This window comes from Tasmannia lanceolata, unplaced genomic scaffold, assembly GCF_043159265.1.
Source record: "Tasmannia lanceolata isolate RefF3 unplaced genomic scaffold, GAP_Taslan_0.1 ptg000037l, whole genome shotgun sequence".
NCBI lineage: Eukaryota > Viridiplantae > Streptophyta > Magnoliopsida > Canellales > Winteraceae > Tasmannia > Tasmannia lanceolata.
The window spans coordinates 25,880,074-25,901,751 of NW_027518714.1; the positions used below are offsets into that span (position 1 = coordinate 25,880,074).

Sequence of the window (21,678 nt, forward strand, 5' to 3'; positions counted from 1 at the left end):
ATTCGTCATCGGATTCAAGAAAGGGAGATTTGCACAATATTTACAAGATAAAATGATCAACTAGCTAACATGTTTACAAAACCATTGAGCAGAGCTAGATTGAGCGATTTATGTAACAAGCTGGGAATGTATGATATACATACTCCAGCTTGAGGGGGGGGGGGGGGGGGGGGGGGGGGGGGTTGAATATATGTGCGCACCCCAGTTTAGGGGTATTTGTGTTTGGTGATTTGGAAAGGGTACATTTAGGGTCAGGGTTAGGGAGAAATGTAGAAATTGGGTTTGTAGGTTTAGGTTTAGGGTTAGGTACCTTTAATCTCGATCTTCAATCTTCTCGCTCTGATACCAATTTATACGCTACATTGAAGATGAAGATGAGAAGGGACTTTATAGAGAGAAGTAAATGAGAGAACGATTCTATCTCTCATGGAGATCATATATTAATATATATGCGTGGATACATATAGAAAGACACAAATACCCCTAAATAGGGATGCGCACATATATTCAACAGTGATGAAATGTGGATTTTAATTGTTTTAAACTTTAAACCCTGGTCAGACCATTAATCATTAATGACAGAGAAACCAAGGAAACATGCTGCAATTATCAATAGTTTTTCTCAAAAAGTACCCCTCTCTCTCTCTCTCTCTCTCTCTCTCTCTCTCTCTCTCTCTCTCTCTCTCACCTACTAAGCCTTAGTTATACACCTCGTGCTTAAGGACTTTTAAGCAACAGTTACATAGCTATTGGAAGTAAATTAATGAATAAAGAAAACAGTAAAAGGTCCATGAATTGTCTCAAATATTAGAAAAAGAACAGAACAAGTAAAAAATACTAAATAAGTGAGTTAAAAAGCTTACAACAGTTAACAATTATTAAGCCTTTAGCTATATACCTCGTACTTAATGACTTTTAAGCAACAATCACATAACTATTGGCAGTAAACTAATGAATTAAGAAATCATTCAAAAAAAAAATAAGGAATATTAAATAGGTGTTAAGAGTTAAAAAGCTTACAGCTCACAATTATTTAGCACAAAAAGCTTGTTTGGAACACATGATTGCCCCTTTCCCTTGCAAGCTGAGTTGCAAGACTCCCCCTGACTATATCCTCCATATCAGATCAAATTGTTAGATAAAAGCACTGGCCAAAAGTTTCTAACATAAAAAACACCCGATGATAATCATCAATAGCCCTTACCTTCCAATGACAACATTAATGCCCGACAATCTTGCTTCAGAGTTGGTATCTGTAGCTCCTGTTTAAGTGAGCAGTCAAAGTGTAGTCAGAGCCAAAACACACTAAATTCATACCCATGTAGGCCAATACCATATTGCCAAGAAAAAATGATGGGAGATAAACTGGAAAGAAAAGTTAAAATTTAAGAAATCCCAACGAACAACCGCAAGACAAGAAAAAAATTGGAACATCATACAATTACATGAGAACATGAGGTTGTATGCAACATGCAATCGTAACATATGGATCAGAAAAAATAAAATAAGATTTTGACTCACCAGAAGAATTCGACAGCAGAGAGAAGCAGTGATGAAAGTCACTTGCATAAGCGTTTTCATGAACCTGAAATGTTCAAGGCTATCAGGCCCAGCCCACTATAGACTATGACAGTACATGTACAAAATTGGAATTATAATTACAAGGTAAGGCAGTGGAAAAGTCTAGCAGAAGCATGCTAAGCAACACTTTATTAGTCAAGTGAGGCTTCCAAAACGTAGAATATCCAGAGTTCCTCTAATCTCCCAATAGAATGCATCAGAACTCAAGTCATAAACATGATTAAAACAGCACTCCATGGCCACATCCAATAAACGATGAAGGGCAAGGATCACAGTAACATGAGTAAGAAAAAACAAATAGATGTACAGAATAACTGAGTACCACGCTTGCAGAATTATGGCGGCACCTCCCAGCGCAGAAATCAAAAATAGTCGCATAAGTTCCTGTCGCAAAGACGGAGAGAAAAAAAATATCCGAATTTATCAATTAAGTTACAAAATCTCCTACCTAAGGTAATCTAAACTAGAAGATCACCTGCAGTTACTGGTTTGGCTATCTTCACCTTCAGCGCAAGCTCTTTTTGTGTCTGCAGAAGAAACTCATCATGGTAAAAACAAAGTGAATTGTTTGTTTGGATCATTTAAAAATAAAGCAATATTGCAGATGATATAAATGAAGAGAAAGGGGTACAGTTCATGGTTGCAAAGAATACCCGAGCTGGATTTAGACAGCATGAAACACAAAATTCATATGAATTACAGCATTGTGAAACAAGGTTGCACCCCCTGTTGCACGAAAGAAAAATACTCTCTCAACATTTTTAATATTTCTGTTAAAAATTTAAAATTAAGTTATCCAAATCAGAGAACAATCACTAAGAAAAATGAAAAAAAAAAACTCACTGACAAGAAAAACGCTTTCCTTTCTCAGGACAGCAGCGTGACCATGAATCAAGTGATAGGGCATCACACACGTTTCCTGTAATATGAAATGTCAGTTAAGTATAGTGCAATAGTGATAGGAAAGTGATGGTGCAGGACTGCAAGCAAGCTTCTGCTTAATAGATGTAATTAATTGCATCAAAATTAATTAAAATTCATTACAGTCTAAACTATGTATTTACCTGCTAAGCTGTCCAAACCAAAGAACAACAGCCTAACAAATATATATGGATGGCCCATAAAATCAAGGCAGATGAAATGCAGTTCTATATATCCTACAGTAATGTTATTTGGTATATCTCCCTCTGAAAAAACTAATTTTCTAAGAAGATACAAGGATGAAAGATTTCATCATTTTACAAGAGTAGAACATTGGTCAACTGGTTGGCCCTGGATACTAAACATAGCTCTGTTGTTCCCAATAGTACTGCATAGTTATAACATACATTAAAAAGAACGAACAAAAAAAAACACTCTTGGTCAATAGGAATTGAATTAGGGGGGCTTAGTCGCACGAGATTTTAATGTGCGGACATTAATGTGCGGACTTCTCCATGTTGTCCATGACTCTTTGGGGACTTGGACTTTAATGTGCGGACACTTGTGACTTTGGGGACTCCGGCGGGGACTTTTTAGAGTCATGCGGACATTGAAATCACCCGTTAGTCATCAACAAATACATGAATTTGAAGTCCTAGAGTTTTAATAATCAATTTTTACTATGATCCCATGAATTTGTGGGCCCTACTAAAATATCTAAGTAATATTGTGTATTTGTGGGTCCTGCTAACGTAGTCATTTCACTTTGGATAGGGTCATAGGCTCATCTGTCTAGGCCAATAATAATTTATTTGTTAGATTGATCTAAGCCGTCCACTTGACAGGGCTTGGTTTGGATCTCCTATAGCCCCAAAATCAGATAAGCTATGCTGGCGATCTAAACCGCCCACTTGATAGGGCTTGCTTTGGATCTCCTGTGAAGGCCACAAGAGATCCAGAGCAAGACTTATCAAATGGACAGCCGAATTTGTTCGGTAGGAGGAATGCTTTAGAAGGCGCATTCTTGTTGCACACCATTACATTATATGCCCCACCATTGATTGATCCAGACCATCAATTTGATACGGGAGGAATACGTGTGCCTTATACATTTGATATGATTGGGCCTTCTATGTGTGCCTTTACATTAGGTGCCCCTCCTGCTACACATGGAATGTAGTCTTCTTCAATTGGAAATCTAACTCCATGAGGAATACTTAATTAAATATGCAAAAAACAAAATTTTGTGCTCTAATTGTAAATAGGGGTTATTTCATTGTAATTGATGGCTTCTTCTAGAATCTAAGGCTTAAGAAGCAACCAGATTCAGACATTTGTACAGCCAAATTAAATCCCTCTAATGCATGTAATGGCCTTTTCAATTCCAATTAAAAGGAAATGTAAGGAGAACTTTAGAATTAACAACGGATTTATCCCCAATTGAGAATACAGGCAACACCTAGAGGTTAAACCATCTCCAACTCCACACAGCTTGAGTCTATCGGCTGAACCGAAATAACAACAAACTTGGAACCGTAGGAGTCTTTTATGCACATTTGATCAAACATTTGACATGCATAGAACTCTAAGAAAAAAAAACTTCATTCAAATGAGAATTGAGCTATAAAAAACCACAGAGAGAAATGTGCTGTAATTTTCTTCTCTTTCACAAACACTCAAATAAAAAGATTTAAAGAATATAAATAAATAAAAGGGATGAGAAGAAGAAATGGGGCTGTGATTTTCTTCTCTGTAAGAAGGAATTCAGCCCATTACTACCAATACCAAGGCTCTTTAAACATTTTTTTTCACTCCTCACCCAATATCAAGAACTGTACTGATATATTGTCTTCCTCATCAACTTAATCCTTGACACCATATCCAAACCACGAAAAAAAGGCATACACTCTAGCTAGGGTTTCTAAAACAAGAAGATATTACAAGGAATAAATTTCAGAGGTCAGAGATACGAAGAGAAAGTGACATTGAAGAGGAAGGAGATGGGCAGAAAATAGAGTAATACCCTTGTTTTATCCATCAAAAGGGAAGATCGTTCCTGATTCACAAGAGAGCTTAGGGCAGAGATTGGGGTTCTTGTTCGCACTGGCATTCTTAAAACCCTTTTTTGCAATGGAGAGGGAGAGGGAGAGGGAGAAGAGCATACCTCGAAACCCTTTGCAACCCTTTGTAATGACGTTCTTGATTCGCAAGAGACTAGGGCAGAGATTGGGGTTGCTCACGTCGGGAGCTAGGGACTTCAAGTTTCACCTGCGTATGGTGAACATTTGAAGCGAGTTTTGTGCGTTTGAGTCGGAACTTCAAGTTCGCGCCGCGAGAGAAGTTCGTGGCTTCCCCAAATTTTGACTAAGGGCGCATTTGAGAATCCCCAAAAAAAGACACGCCCCACTAACGGTGGATACATCAAATGCGCCAAAGACCACAAAAATCCGCTGCGACTAACACCCCCCACGCCCTCTCTCTTATGTTGATGTTCAAGACAGAATTATAGGCATCCCAACGTGCCTTATGGATGTGCAACTTTAGTACTGGTTACAGACACAATACTATAACTATGCACACCCAACATAGTATTGCAAAGTGTGGTACAATTAAGACTTTAGATGCCCTGAAAATTTCAATTGCAAAAGAAAACAAGCATTAAAGACATAGGATGAACATTTACTCATAATACCTGACTTTAAAAGAGTCCCTACTCCTTAGTATCTTATATCTTATATATTGCATTTTCATGCAGAAATCATCAGACTGCAAAAACTAAGGAATCCCTCTAATACCTCAACTAAGGATTGGACTTTGAATACTACTGAATATAACCAAAAGTGTGCAAAACCATCCACCCTTCACACTCAACTTCGACTTATTTTTGCCTACTAATTTTGAAATGAATATTTCAAGAGTCCTTGCTTGGATATACATAAAGAATGCATAATAAATCTGCAACAAGCTTGCATACCATTATCATCAGATATTAGATATCTTCCTTGAACTGTATTTCTGCACATCGGTTTCACTTGAAAGCCAACATCCTTCCTATAGAACCATGGTTAACAGCAAAAAAATTTATTTTGCATACAAGGAATTCAGGATCCATTGATAAGTCACATAAGTAATTAGCACATATTTTAAGGGTAAACATTTTATGAAATTCAAAATAATTTTGAAACCCGTCAAAATGCAGATGCTCTCAGCACCATAGTGTTAAAGTATAAAAGATTAAATAATGCCATCTCCAACAGCTTAAGCTTTTGGAGTAACTGATAGTTTCACATGGTACTAGAGCCAAAGGTCCAGAGTTCAAACCTCCTGGATAGCAAAAATCCACATGCAATGGCCAAACCCAAAAGAAGGGCCACATGTCCCACGTGTAGGTATAAAAGATTAAATAACGCCATCTCCAATAGCTTAAGCTTTTGGAGTAAGTGGTAGTTTCACACATAGCTCCAACTCAAAACATCATAGATCTAATGTTGGTCGGAAATGTTAGAGCCAAAACCCACTGCCAATAATATCCCCCAATCTACCACCGGTGAACACACGAAAATACCCAAGATCTTGCACAACAAGATGGATAAAATATATGCCAACAAACCACAACCACCAAAGGGAGCAAATCACAAGCAACCACAAGAAGACAAGGATATATGTGGTTCACTAGAATGGGCTACTCCACGGACAAGATAATGCAACCACCGGTAAAATCCACCGATAAAATCCTTCTCTCCAACCCTCTATGCAACCACAAAATAACCCTCAAATCTCTACACCGAGTATGAGGAAAACCCTTTGGAAAACCCTCCAATATAACGCTTATCTTGCAAAGAACAAAACTCTATGGACAAGAAGATCAATGGAAGAAGAAGAATACACCTTGATAAGCAAGAAGAGGTGGAAAAACCGTTTTTGCTTCACCACAAAAGGGCCTTCTTAGAGCCCAAGAGAAAACCCCTCAATTGAGAATAAACGTTAATTAATAGGAGTTGTTGTTATGCCCGAGGAGGGATTTAACGGCTTTATAGAGAAGATGGCTTCTAGTAATGAGGTCATAACCATTGATGGGAGTAATTATATCAATGGGGGTCCGGATTCAGCTGATGTTCAAATGGACTTTACCCATCTGGGTGATGAATCCATAATAGATGTGGAGGATCACTTTGTTTCTGGTAAGACGATGCCGACGGTGAAGATTGTCTCTGACGAGAGGAGGAAAGGAAAATTGGTACTATCGAATATCCAGAAGAAGGCGAATGGACTGTTGGATGAGTCCCAATTCAAATTTGAATTAGGGTCCAGTTGAGCGGAATGCTCATTGGCTAGCACGTTAAGGCCTAAAAAAGCTAGAGTAGGTGTAGGTCAGTTAGCTGAGATGGAGAACCCTGGATTTAATGCGGTGACACGTGGCCTAACAGGACAGGGCAATAGGTCAGTAGGAGACGAAGCAAGGTCTAGAAAGATTGATAGTAATCCGCCTTTTTTCCCGAAAAGGGCAAAGAATGTCAGTTTCTACGATTTCAATAAAGATAATTATAAGAATTTTGGGAAAATGAATCTAAGGCCTTTTGATACGAAACCTATAGCTAGTAAATGTGTCATGTTTGCTCCTGCATTTATGAGTGATTCACGGCAGTATTCAAAGGGTTTTCGTTCGAAGAACGTTCCTAACACGCATAGAGGTTATGGGACCGAGGAAAATGACAACACATCCTTGTTGCCAATGGACAGAAGGAGCGGTTCATTTCCGTATAAAAAGAAGTCTGTGAAGAGGGCTCCTAACAGACGAAGCAGGAAAAAGTTTGTTTCGAGTCTAATCTCTATGCTAGCAAACTTCAATCAATCTGGGAACTCCTCATCTTCTGAAGATGGGGACTTTATGGGTCGTCACAGGAACTCTGGGTGGGAAGATTTGTTAGTTGTTGGTGGCAAGAGACCTTTCAAAAGGTCCAGGCAGAATAGTAAAAAGAAAAGGAAGCGGCAAGAATTATTTAGTAAGGATGAAGTGGCCCAGGAATACCTCAAGCTTCAATGGAAGAAGCTGTAAGAGGAGGCTAAAGGGAAGGAAAAGGAACCGGAGGAACACACGGGTAAGAAGTATTTGGAAGAGGCATGCACCCCGGTCTATGAATTACTCTACTTTAAAAAAATACAACAACAAGCTTTGGACGATGAGTCAATAGTAGGAGAGAATCGAAAGGAAGAAATCTCCGAGGAACCGCGTGGAAAGGCGCTAGTGGTTAGCACGTCTGAGTTAGAATGTGAATCTGGGCCTTCTCGTGACTCTATGGATGTCGAGCTTTGTGTCAACATTAAATCTTGCCTTATTAGGGTGGATCACGAATCGGTGGGGGGGATAAAGAGTTTCGGAGAAGGAAGATAAGTTGCGATCAGAAGAGTTAGAGGAAATGGCAAATATGGGAAGCATTCTGGGGATTGGATATCAAGAAAACGTGGAAGAAACTAAGAGAATGTTCTTCGATTTTGAGACGTGTGATGCTGGTGAAGAAAAGAAAGGAAAGACACCAAGTAAAGGTAGCAGGGAGCTTAAGGCCCTGACTAGATGAAGAGATTTATCCTGGCTGTAAATAGAGTTTCAAGGTAATATCAATTGGGAAGAAGTTTGTGTTTTATATGATGGTCTTTGTACCATTGTTTAGGATTGGGAACTGATGGGACAAGGATGGCATATTAGCACCAACAGAGTGTGCTTGAGGGACCTGGGTCCTTCGCTGCTTTGGGGTGTTGTTTTATCTCTTGGATTGGAATTTTCTTCTCGTCTTGATTGGGATGACATTTCAGATACAATTGTGGGTAAAGGGTTCTGTAGTAACTGTATCCAAGGTTTTGAATTTCGATTTCGATGTCGGTTTCGGCCACCATCGAAATCGAAATGTTTCGGTTTCGGGCCGAAATTTCAGCCGAAATCATGTAAAAATATGATTATGATTTCATTTATTTTTTTTAATTTCGACCGAAATGTCTAAAATTTTGCAGTCAATTTTGGCGATTTCAGTTGAAATTTCTATTTCGGTGGAAATTATAACATTTCAGTGTACATTTTTAAATTTTCGGTGGAAATTTTGTAAAAAAGTCAAAAAATTAAATTTCAATCAAAATTTCGGCAACATTTCGGTGAAATTTCAGAATTTCTGTGAAATTTTGATAAGATTTCGGCGAAATCTTGTAAAGAAACTTCATGTGAATTTTGTTTCGGTTTGTGTCGAAACCGAAATATTTCGGCCGAAACGAAACGTTTCGACCGAAATTTAAAACCATGACTGTATCTAGGGGTGGCCAACCGGTTCGGTTCTCGGTTCTCGATTTTTTTTTTCGATTCTCGGTTCCCGGTTCCATGAACCGTAAGAACCGAACCGAACCGTAGTACATAGTAGGACCGAACCGGACCGGTTCGGTCCAGTTCGGTTCTCCAGTTCTAATGGCTAATTACTAATTACTAATTATAATTTATAAAAAACTTTTAATTAAAGTTATAATATAAGTTACTTTCTTATTATAAGAATAGTATCTATTAACTATTACTTATTAATATTATAAGTAATTTATATTAATAAGTATATGTATAATAGAAATATAAAAAATATTATATATATATATATATATATATATTCAAAAGTTCGGTTCTTCGGTTCCAGAACCGAACCAAAAATATTAGACCCGGAACCGAACCGAATAAGTTCGGTTCTCCATCAGTGGAACCGAACCGGACCCAAAGTGTTTTTAAACAGTTCGGTTCCGGTTCGGTTCTTTGGGTCTGGTTCGGTTCTGGCCACCCCTAACTGTATCTCTCGTGTGCTTGAGAGACCTTGGTATTTTGCGTATCGGGTCATCATCTTCCCTTGTTTCCAATCTTGGATTGTAAGGTTTGGCCAGCATATTATGAGGTTTTTTGGGGAATTTTTTTGGTTTTTGGTTTGAGTCTCTCTCTTATGGGGTGGGATTACTGGTTCCCAATCTCTGTATATATGCTATTATGAATAGATATGTCAGTTTTCAAAACAAAAAAAAAAAAGGAAATGTATGCTCTTCACAAGAACCAAACATGGGATTTTTGGAGTTGTCAATGTGCTGAAAAGCGGTTGGGAGCAAATAGATTTACAAGATCAAAGAAGGGGTTGATGGAAAAATCGAAAGGTATTGGGCAAGGTTAGTTGCCAAAGGATCTGCACAAAAGGAAGGTATTGACTTTTTTGAAGTTTTGCACCGATTGTCAAGTTGGTAATTGTAAGCCCAAGGGTTCCCATGGGTTCAAACATTCACCTTACCTTCTTGTTTTGATGCTAGCAAACCCAAATTGATTAGCATTTATGGACTAATGTGTTGCTTTGAGGTGGTGTGCATTAAACAGGAATTTGATATGTTATATCGCCATTACACAACTCATCCAACACATGGCTTGCGGATCCACACACACAACGATCTAGGAGCTTGCACTTACAGTGAAGACATCACCATTGGAGGATGTTCAAGTCAAGAAGATCAAGATGAAGATCCCTCAAGCATACCTAGCAAGTGTCAAAAAGAAGCTTGGAGATGAACCAACATGGTGACACCTCATGTACCTCTCAATATGTCTTGAAGATTGGAGGGAGTCACAAGAGCCAAGTCAAGTTCAAGATGTTCACTCACAAGTTGAAGAAGTCCAAGGAAGTGTGAAGGAGCCGATACATTCCAAGAAGACTCAGTGGTATCATTTTTAGAATGTATTTAGAGTCCTCTTGATTTTATGTTAAATGCACTTTCAAAGGTTTTCAAATGGTTTTCACACTTAATTTTTATATCTTTGAAAATCATACACACCCAAAAATGTGTTTGAAAACCTATGACTAAAGCCCAAAGACCATGGCCCAAAGCCCCTGAATTTTAAATGTTAAAAAGGAATTTCAAGCAGGGCCGGTCGACCAGAGTGTCCCGGGCGACCGCGGAAGCAAAGCTGGAAATCAAGCACTTGGCTTCAAATAGCGGGCCAGTCAATCGGGGTGTCCAGGGCAACTGCGGCAAGGTAGCTGGAAATCCAGCACTTGCAGGTAAATAGCGGGCAGGTTGACCGGGGTAAGCCGGGCGACAGCGGAAATGGTTCTGTGGAATCATAACCATTCCATCATGGGTTTGGACGGGCGACCGCCGTGGGTCTGTCGACCGCGATAGGTTTTTGCGCTTAAATGTTGGGCGAATAGGTAGCCCTCGTCGAGCGACCGCCATGGGCCAGTCGACCGCAACGGTAAGAAATTTGAAAATAAAAAAAAGGCGCCCGATAGAGGCAGGCGACCGCGGTGGCTCGGTCGATCGCGACGGTCGGGCAAACTAGCCGTTGGGGCTTGCGCAGGTTGACTTTTTCAACCCTGTTTTTTGCAGTTTTACCCCCAAGCAGTCATATTTTCAAATAGGCTATATATACATCATCTAAACCTGTTTTGGTGATGCAAGTTGTGCTAAGGATATGGACAGAGGAATATCAACTACGGATTACGTATTCCGGTGTGGGAATGGTCCTATTAGTTGGATGTCAAGGTTACAATCAACGGTTGCATTGTCTACTACCGAAGTCGAGTACATAGCTTTGATAGAAGTCTGCAAAGAAGCGGTGTGGCTTCAAGGTTTGATGGGTGAAGTCGATATGATCACTCAACCCATGGAGTTGTTATGTGACAATATCATTTCTATTTGCTTGGCCAATAATCTGGTGTTCCATAAGAAAACAAAGCATATTGCGGTTCGATATTGCTATGTTCATGAAATTGTTGAAGAAGACAAGGTGCTTGTGTCGAAAGTAGAAACAAAGGAGAACTTACAGACATGTTGACAGAAACAATCTTAGGAGAGAAGTTGGAGTGGAGCTTGATTTCTCTCGGTATTATGCCAAAGTGATTTTGGTGATTTTGGCAAAGGCAAGTGATGATTTTCTATCAATGTGGATATTATTGGATTAATGATATAAAATCACTTGGGGATTACTTCCTTACGAAGGGACATTCTTAAAATGTGTTTTATATAAGTTAACTAAAGAGGGTTTTTATCTTTAGTCGGTGTGACTTGATTCTTAAGAGAGTTTAAGAGCTTTTCTCTACAAGAAAAGGGGTTTTCTCTCTCCAAAGGTTTCTTCTTCTCTTGCAAGGGCTTTGATCTGTTTTCCTTTGTTTGATTTTGGGGTTTCATAAATTGTAACTGCGAAACTAGAGTCTATCTCTAGTATTATTGCAGCAATTCATGAAATATTAACAAAAAATACGTGTTATAGCAAAAAATCATGAAAAGTCTCAATCCTTTCATAACTTCGTGAAATTTAGATTAGGCACAAAAAAAAAAAAGAATTGTTTTGGAACCAAGAAACAAGAGCACATTTTAGTCTTATTGCTCAAACTCATGAAGTTACAACAAAACATAAGGGAATTATTGCAAAAAATTAATGAAAATCCCCGATCCTTCGCCAAAATGTTATGTGTATTTTCTTATTATGTATGTGGGGTTAGTTAGTGCATAGTAGTAGGTATGTGTTTTAGTTTAATGGCTACTAGTTATGGCTAATGTGTTTAGGGTAGTGGGAGTTAGTTATTTATGATGTGTCTTGTTAGTGGGTAAGTGTGCTTGTGATGTGGCACTCCCTCTTGCTTGTATTTATGTAGTAGCAATTCAATTTAAAGGAGGAGAAGAATATAATTTTACAGCAAAGGAAACTTTGTTTTGGAGAGTCATGGAACCTCTCGAATTGAGCCGTTAGGAGGTCCAGTTGCCTCGAATCAACCTCTCTCTTCCTCTTCTCTTGTGTTACGGACAATTAGGCACTTAACACAAAACTTCCCTAACTTGACCAAAATGAAGTCGCATATAGAAAGAACTGTTTAGTAACCATGAAAAAAGAGTTCATTTCTAAACAAACCTCATTAGGTGAAACTTTGTAACTTTCCTCAGAATTGGCATAATTTTACAAAATTCAAATCATATACAGAAATAATTAAAGATCAAACGAGAACAGAAGAACCGAAATTCGAAAAGAAGAAAAAAATAGAACTACCTGATCCCAGATATTTTGGCGGGAAATTGGAGAATTGTAATATGCCAGAGGATCGGATAAAGAACTTTCCATAGGAGTATCACAGGCGATTTCGCCATTTTCGCCTCTCTAAACAAACCTTCTTAGGTTTTATACAAAGAAGAGAGAAAGTCGTTTCTTTATGGGCGATGATATTTTCTCCCCCCCCCCCCCCCCCCCCCCACCCCCCCGGGAATGTGAACAGTGCGCAGCTTTAACACTTTTTGACGTCAAATCACATTAACAGGGGGGTGAATGCGTACTGAAGGGGGGTGAAAATATCATCGCCCTTCTTTATTTTCAGTAGTCTAGAAATTCCGGTTAGTGAATTGACGGAAATACCCCTTTGTATTGAGTTTCCGCCTGGTATAATAGACTACCAATTCATGTTTTGCGTAGAAGGACGGTAAAGATCATGGACGGGCCCACTGTTCAGAAATCTAATGGATTTGATGGTCCTGAGCCATCTGATCAAAGTACTGTGAAATTGACGGTTCATTTCATTACATGGCTATGTGTGCATCTCACTTCATCGATCTCCCTATTAGAGGAATACTTGGAAAGGGTGGGACCACAATATAATAAAATGTTTAGTGGGTCCCATCATTGATTAATTTGAGCCGTCCAGTTGGTTATTCTTGCTTTGGATCTCCAATGATCCTAAACATATGCCAATAATCCAACTCTAACATCTAATCATATCTATACTTTTTTTTCTTTAACATGGACGACCAAAAGCTCATGTAATGAAATGAAAAATACATAATATTCAAGGGAATGATTTCAGCACAACTATATTTTGGTACTTCACTAACTAATCTTGTCTTTTAGTAATTAAAGAGCTGTCAAAAGTTTATTACATTTCCCAAAAAGATCTCACCAGCCCATTCAAGAAAAGACAGCTATGTTTGTGCAAATATCAAAATATGGATGTGCTGATAACATTTATGATTCATTTCATAGAACTTAGGTAGAAACAGTGAGGAAAGGCTTCGCTAGTAACATAACATAGAACATGCCTTGGATAGGAGAGAATCAAAGAAAATGATCCATATAGATGAATCCAACTAATGTCAGAATTAGACTTATAGTCAATTTGAGCTGGACAGATTCTTTCACCTTCTTCGTAAAAAATTTCTAAGGGATTCATCAGCCGATCCCAACTAGTTTGGGACAAAGGCTCAGTTGAGTTGAGTTGCTGATAACATTTCCCAAATTTTTTTACCTCAATAACTGTCATAAAAGCACATACATAGTTTGTATTTTTATATGGTTTGCGGCTGTTATAGTAGTACATCATTTTTCAAAAAATATTGTACCTCGCGTTCCATGGATGATCCAAACTGTCCATTTATTGTGCCCTAGAAATCATTTCTATAGGATGATCCTAACCCTCTATCTATAGAGGGACAGCACTTTTTTGAAACTTATATAGATAGTAGGGTTAGGATCATCCTTTGTATATGATTTTCTGGGTACAACCCATTTACCTTGTGCCCCAACAAATGGACGGTTTGGATCATCCTATGCATCTACTTAAATGACCAAAGCATCCTTACAAAAAAGGTTAATTACACACATTATCCCCATCTAAGTCTTGCAAACATTTATTCTTAGTTTTGCAGCTTATTCCGTATTCCTTCAATTTCAAAACCTCCCCACCTCTCTTCTCACTGCTCTGCTCCCATGGCATCCCCGCATCTACTTAAACTAATGTTGAGTTGCAGGAAAATCACGGCTCAAGTTACAAGCCCTAGAACGGACTCGATCGTGGCCATGGCTTCCTCTTCCGAGCAGGAATTCTTACCCCAATACAGAGCTAAACTCAACAGATTCCCACGATCTCACAATTTCTGGGACGCAAAAATCGCATCTAGAATTGGGGAAAAACTAGGGCTCCGCCTCAAAGAGATTGGAGTTTCTGATGTCGAGATCGATCTCGAAGAGGAACTCTCGAGGCCCACACACTACAAGATTATGGTGATTTCCGTCTTTGATTCGGTGAAAAGGATGGGGATTCGGGTTTCTGGCGCCGAGAAATTGCAGTCGCAGTGAAGGAATTTGAGGGTTTCCAGCTAGGGTTAGGGTTTGGTAGATTTTTTTTGTTATTGTATTTTGTGTGTGATGGATATTAGTATTACTGTGTATTCTGTAACACCCCAAAATAACCAAATTAGAATACTCGTGTTTTGTATGAGACGATGAGACGCAATCCAATTGTAATGACATATGATACTAGAGAAGTGATTTGATTGCCCCCTTTTCTTTCCCTGGGCCACCCCTCCAATGTAAGTGAGGAGGGTTTTAAATTTCGGTTTTGGTATGTACTAGTAAAAATGCACGTGCATTATCCATTTAAATTATCCATTCAAAATTGTATAGACTACATCATAGGTTGATCTAAACCGTCCGTGTGATGGAACACAACATCAATAGGTTGTGCCCGTAAAATCATTTCCATTGGCTGATCCTAGCCCTCCAATCTATAGAGGTTTCAATGATTGTCGTTCCTGTTAAGGTGTCCAAAATTCGTCAATATTTTTACAGGTGTCCTGCATTCGTAATATCAACATTTCTGTAATTTGACCCGCACATAGTGAATAAGGAAAAGTAGTTTTTTCGTCATCACTAGGGGTGCAACTTGGGTGTCAACCCGACCCAATTCGGGTTGGGTTGGGTCGGGCTGACCCGATTTGATACGGTACCAATTGTTGACCACCTCAACTCAAGCCGAGTTGTTTTGGATTTTGAGAACCAATAGTGAGTCACCAATAATCAGTTTTTAACTCACAATCAGTTCTCAAAATCCAAACCAAACATGGACTAACAATTAACAAAGGGAAATATTATCCGCACTACTATATTTTGATGATCACACTCCACTTTATTCAAGTACGGTATGGCCCCCACAATAGGATTATCCAAACCGTCCATTGTGGACTGTGGAGACTATTTCAATGTTGAAAAAGAAAAACACACATATACAGAACTTCTTCAGATGGAACCCAAATTCGGGTTTCTAGTCGGGTCGGGTTGCCCGACAGCCCAACCCGACCCAACTTGATTTCTAATTGGGGTTGATTTTTCCCAACCCGATTTGCGAAAAAGCCTAACCCGATCCAATCCAAATTCGAGTTGAACCCGACCTGCGTGGGAACATCCAAGTAACAACGACGGTTTGAAATTATATATAGTGCTAATGTTCTCACTACCATATTTTATAATGACACTACTCACCGTATTTTGATGATCGCACTCCTCACTCTATTAAAATGTACGGTATGGCCCATACCCTGTGTCGGTATTTTTTATATGTAGATTACGATTTTACCCTGAAATAATTTCTCATAGAGATAGATGTTAGATATCGGCAAAGGGGTTAATGGTAAAAGAGTAATGCTGACGTGTAAATCCCAGACAAAAAGAAAAGAAATTTCTTTTGGATGGACCACTTCCTACATAGGTTGTGCCCCAAAATTAATTTTCATAGGTTGATCCGAACCCTCCGATCTATAGAGGGTTATAGGTTGATCTAAACCGTCCATGTGATGGAACACAACATCAATCGATTATGCCCGTAACACCATTTCCATAGGTTGATCCTAGCCTTCCAATCGATATAAGCTAATCCTAGCCCTCCAATCGATAGGGGTTTCCATAATTGTTGTTCCTCTTTAGGTGCCCAGAATCCATCAATATTTTGCAAGTGTCCTGCATGAGTAATATAAAGTAGTTCTTTCGTCATTGTCATATGTCTTTACCTCTTCTTAGTAATTTTTTGCCATAATTGTCATAGACAGGTACCCTGTGTCGGTACTTTTCATATGTAGATTACGATTTTACCCTCAAATAATTTCTCATAGAGGTCGATGTTAGATATCAACAAAGGGGTTAATGGTAAAAGAGTAATGCTGACGTGTGGATCAAAAGGTGGGACAAAAGCAGAAATAACGACAAATGACACAAATGCCCTTACATGTGGGATACAATTGGAATTATGACAGTGGGACACAAGCGGAAATAACAGCAAAGGGTGGAATAACTTAACCCATGATTCTGCCTCTATATATAGTAGTTAGATTAGATTTCGGCGCTCGTCGAAACCGAAATTTCTGAAAAATGACATTATTTATTAAAAAAAATGAATTCTCAAAATTTCAGCCGAAATGACCTTGTAAAACCCGAAATTTCGGATTTCGCCAAATTTCGGTTTTCGGCCGAAATTTAAAACCATGTCTGTGACTGACGTACTACTCTTTTTACACAACAAGGGGGTGGCATGGGGAAGAAAAGTAGGCATTTATATATCATTTGATTCATTTCACAGCGTTCCACCATAGTAAGGTGGGTCCTACTGACAAATATCGTCTCTACTTGCCTAAAAACTATATGTGGAGGTGGTGGTAAGGTAGTCCTACTCTTTCTCGGTTATATATGTTTGCTATTGAATCTGGGGTGTAGCCCTTTATTGATAGTTTGCAGACATTGTTTCCGCCCCTGCGAGGGAGGGGGGCTTTATTTCTGTGTAGCCACCTGCATAAACGGCGAAATAAAAGTTTGGGAAAATTACAGATAGACCCCCTGTGGTTTGGCTATTTTTCTCTTTAAACCCTATGGTTTGGACGTTACCAAAGACACCCCCTCAACTTCCTGACATTTTTTAAGTAGACCCCCTCCGTTGACGGTCCGTTAGTTAAACCCAAAAGTGACCATGGTTAATATTTTGAGGACGGAAATATCCTCGCCCAGCGTTTTAAACCAGATAACACCATTTCCTTCTTCTTCTCACGTTATTTCTTCTTCTGTTTGCAGACGATTAGGGCCATGCCATTCCTACCCAAAATCCAGGCGATTTCCATCCGAAGGCTTCAGATTCCTCTTCCAAGGGATTAGGGTTTCGTTATTGCTTCATCGATCGTTTGTAAATGGCATCAAGTGGATCCTCGAATGGGTTTTCCAGAGCTTCAAGTAAAACCCAGCGTTACGCTATTACGACATGTAACTGCGGACAACCAGCTCCTATTAGAACCGCATGGACAAGTACCAACTTTGGGAGGAGGTTTCTTGGCCGTTCCGGGTGAGGTGAGTTTATTGTGGTTAATTGTTGTATCTTTTTGGGTTGTTGATTTTTGGTTAACTTGTTTTGCACATTCTTTTCAGTTGAATGCCGCTTGTAAATTCTTTGAATGGGGTGATCCACCAAGTTGTGCCCGAGGAAGTGCTGTTGTGGCTAGGGTTTTGGAGACCTAGAAGAAATTGTAGTCGGAGGTTGCAAGATTGGAGGCGGAAGTGGAGATATATCGTGGGAGGGAGAAATTGTTCCAAATGTTAATAGGCATTTCCTGTGGTGGAGCTTTGTTTTTCGCTGAGTTGTTATTGGTTGTTGTTTATGTGAAAGGGAGTGGGAATGGGAGAACTTATCCTTGCCATGAAAATTGGTGAATGTGAAGACAATATGTTGGAGGGATTGTTGTCTGCCTCAATGTATTCTGAAGGAATTGTAGTCCTTTTCTATTTATTATGTTACATCTTATAATCTACCCAATTATGTCTAACGAAATGTGAATGTTTGATGTCTAAGATTGTAATAACATTCCATTCTTGTTTAAATTATAATTCCTTCAACCATCAATAATTGAGTACAGAGTGAGGATGTGATATGACAGATAGATACTGATAGAGGGTTGCACAAACAATATAAGGGATCTCTCACTTCCCTATTCATGATGGTTGCTCAAACAATAAGGAAGTGAACTGATAATATCACAGCTGCAAATGAGGGATCTCTCATATACATAAGACATGAAAGATACATACTGAAAGATGGATGGTCAATTAATACAAGGGAGCTCTCACATCCCATTTCATAAAGTTTTGTCAAACAATAAGCAAGTGAACTGACAATAACAAAGCTGCAAATGAGAGCTCTCTCATATACATAAGACATGTCAGATACATACTGATAGATGGATGCTCAATAGATATAAGAGATCTCTCACATCCCTATTCATAGTGGTTCCTCAAACAATAAGCAAGTCAACTGACACTAATAAAGCTGCGAATGAGGGATCTGTCATATACATAAGAATTGACAGATTGACATGTGCATACTGAATCATTTGCACATGAGGGATTGACCTGTGAATACTATGTCAGTGTTCATAAATCTATGAATACATAAAGATCTACTTAAAGGTACATCTTACTAATACCATTGTGTTGGGAAAGTTGCCTTATTTCCCACAGTTGTTGTGGGAAGGCAAGCATGGCAAATAGAAACTGTCGTTTTAGGTTTGAGAAAACCTAAGATTTGGAAATACCCGGAACGTGGGTTTCTTGTGCGAAAATCAAGAGAAAGGCGTTTTCTCTCTGAGTGGCAAGAGGAGAGAGAGGTGTGTCGGCTGCCTCTTGGTGAGGGAGAAAAAAGAGAGAGAAAGGAAAGGGTTTTGGGTTTTGGGTTTGGATTTAATCCATTGTAATCCTTGTATATTGTTTTTCTCATAGTGGAAGATCGTGTTTCTCGCCCGTGGAGTAGGCTTGGCCGAACCACGTAAAATCTTGGTGTTCGTCTTGTGGCTTGCTTGTTTACTTTTATCTTTTCTTTTAATTTGTGCACGATCGGATCGGATTTGCCCGACGGATTTTCTCAACAAGTGTATCAGAGCTCAGGTGAAGCGATCGTCAAGGCTGGGTGGAATGATCGTGGGTGTTGTGGTTGGATCGCGGTTTGAGTGATCTTTGGGAGTAGAAAGATTGTACAGGAAAGATTCTCGATCGAGGTGGAGCGCTACACCGTGAAGTGCAGAGTAATCTGAGATGGCGGTAAAATCGAGTTCTACCCAGTTTAACATCAACATATTTGATAGAAATGGCAGTTTCTCCCTATGGCAGATGTGGGTGAAGGACATCCTAGTTCAACAGGGCTTGGCTAAGGCGTTGAAGGGAAAGGATGGGAAGCCAGAGAAGATGACGGGTGCCGAGTGGGAAGACATTGAGTCGAAGGCGGTCAGCACGATTCAACAGGGCTTGGCTAAGGCGTTATGTTTAATGTTATGGGATAAGTTGGAAAAACATTATATGTCAAAAAGCTTGGCCAACCGATTGTATTTGAAGCGGCAACTGTACGGGTTGAAGATGCAGGAAGGAGGGGACCTTCTGGAACACATTACGGTGTTCAACGGGCTTGTAGATCAACTCTACAAGGTTGACAAAAAGTCGAAGGAAGAAGATTGGGCTCTATTACTTCTTACTTCACTTCCTGATTCGTATGACAACCTGGTGACGACTTTATTGTATGTTAAGGATACGATAAAGTTGGAGTAAGTCACGACGTCGCTTTTATCGAATGAGATGCGGAAGAAACATGTTCTTGGTATAAGTGAAGAACAAGGGTTGGTTGTTCATGGTTGGAATCAAAGAGGAAGATCGTCTGACAGGGGATCAGGAAAAGGCAAGTCAAGATCTAGGGTCGGCGGAAAGGGCATTCAATGCAAAGAATATAGCCACATCAAGCGGGATTGTCCAAGGAGAGCTGACCAGGTGAATAATGGTGCTACGAAATAATGTGGTGGCGGTAACGGATGAACAGAGCGAAGTGTTTAAAGACGTTCTCACAGTCTCCACAGATAATCACACTTCTTCTCATAATGAGTGGATTCTAGATTCAGGGTGCTCTGTTCATGTATGCTCCAGGAGGGAATTTTTTATATATTCCAGGAGAGAAGGGCAGGTGTAGTGTCCTTGGGTGACGGGTCTACTTGTGACGTCACGGGAGTTGGGACAGTGAAGATCAAGATGTTCGATGGAGTGGTTCGTACTTTGGGTGGTGTGGCGTATGTCCCAAAGCTACGGAAGAATCTAATTTCTCTTAGCCGGTTAGACTCTAGGGGTTGCAGGATTTCAGCTGCAGATGGAGCCATGAAAATCACACGCGACTGTATGGTTTTAATGAAAGGAGAGAAGTGTGGCAGATTGTATTGTCTGGTAGGGGACACAGTGACTAGTGTTCCTAAGATCTCGATGGTTAGCTGAAAATGGAGTGGTAAAGCGTGCAAGCGTATGGTCTCTTTCGCAGTTGGTGCAGAGACAGGTTTCCAAGTTGCAGACAATGGTGAGAGGATGACAATACCTGTGTTGGGGAGGATGGATCGAGATCCCTCTCCAGGGTTTACTAGGTGAGTCAACGGGTTGGCAGCTACACACGTGCATTGGTCGTGTTGATCGAATCGGGAGGAGTCAGAACCAAGATGATTCGAGAGTGTGTAGTTGGTACTTTAGAAGGCCAATGGTGGTTTGCGGCGATAGCGGACCTGTGGCGACATCAACGGAAATTCTTCAGGTGGCTGAAAAATAAGCCAAGGTGGAGATTGTTGGGAAAGTTGCCTTATTTTCACCAGTCGGTGGAAAAGGCAGCGGCAAAGGCAAAATAGAAGTTGCCTTTGACGGTGTTAGGGAAAACCAAAAAAAAAAAAACGTGAGATAGGGTTTTCTTTATTGTGGGCTGCAGAAAAACCAGAGGACTTTGGTGTGTCGACTGCCAAAGGAAGAGAGAGTAAGAGAGGGAGTGAAGATGAAGAAGAAGAATATAGGGTTTTCTCTTTGGGTTTTCTTCTTAGGTTATTCTCTTGGGTTTCTCTTTGGGTTTTCTCTCGGGTTTCTCTCGGCGTACGATCTTAGGTTTGGGAGCAAGGAAAGGGTTTTGGGTTTTGGGTTTGGGTGTAATCCATTGTAATCCTTGTATATTGTTTTTCTCATAGTGGAAGATCGTGTTTCTCACCCGTGGAGTAGGCTTGGCCGAACCACGTAAAATCTTAGTGTTCATCTTGTGGCTTGCTTGTTTACTTTTATCTTTCCGTTTAATTTGTGCACGATCGGATCGAATTTGCCCAGCGGATTTTCTCAACGCATTGTTCACTAAACCCAACCATTGAATACATAATGAAAGTACATCATATTGTTCATTACACCCAACTAAAAACCACATATACGTCAACCATTGTTCACTGAACCTGTGAATACATAAAATCAACCATTGTTCACTAAACCAAAGTAAAAACCACATACACATCAACCAATGTTCACTAAACCTGTGAATATATAAAACCAGCCATTGTTCT

The 21,678-nt window shown here is 39.7% G+C and overlaps 2 protein-coding genes across 3 annotated transcripts in view; one reads left to right on the forward strand and one right to left on the reverse strand.

Annotated features, from left to right (window-relative positions):
• LOC143860810 (glycosyltransferase family protein) overlaps positions 1 to 12,728 on the reverse strand; it is a 30,381-nt gene extending 17,653 nt beyond the window's left edge. Inside the window, exons 1-9 of one of the 2 annotated variants that reach the window (XM_077371631.1) lie at positions 12,545 to 12,728; positions 5,477 to 5,553; positions 2,425 to 2,500; positions 2,235 to 2,307; positions 2,057 to 2,108; positions 1,904 to 1,965; positions 1,522 to 1,585; positions 1,205 to 1,262; positions 1,021 to 1,107 (exon numbers count right to left, since the gene is read on the reverse strand). In XM_077371631.1, the coding sequence (XP_077227746.1) occupies positions 1,021 to 1,107; positions 1,205 to 1,262; positions 1,522 to 1,585; positions 1,904 to 1,965; positions 2,057 to 2,108; positions 2,235 to 2,307; positions 2,425 to 2,500; positions 5,477 to 5,553; positions 12,545 to 12,642 (647 nt within the window). In that variant the 5' untranslated portion in view covers positions 12,643 to 12,728. Of the gene's footprint in view, positions 1 to 1,020; positions 1,108 to 1,204; positions 1,263 to 1,521; positions 1,586 to 1,903; positions 1,966 to 2,056; positions 2,121 to 2,234; positions 2,308 to 2,424; positions 2,501 to 5,476; positions 5,554 to 12,544 lie in introns of both variants that reach the window. The other variant, XM_077371630.1, reaches the window with a different exon arrangement.
• A 1,396-nt stretch (positions 12,729 to 14,124) lies between these two features.
• On the forward strand, positions 14,125 to 14,820 carry LOC143861889 (Ribosomal L18p/L5e family protein). The gene has a single exon (XM_077372846.1). It carries the CDS (start codon positions 14,249 to 14,251, stop codon positions 14,615 to 14,617), a length of 369 nt encoding a protein of 122 aa, XP_077228961.1. The 5' UTR covers positions 14,125 to 14,248; the 3' UTR covers positions 14,618 to 14,820.
• Positions 14,821 to 21,678: the final 6,858 nt, after the last annotated feature.

Coding starts and splice junctions, on each gene's coding strand:
- LOC143861889 (XM_077372846.1), top strand. CDS start 14,249: ATGGCATCCCCGCATCTACTTAAACTAATGTTGAGTTGCAGGAAAATC.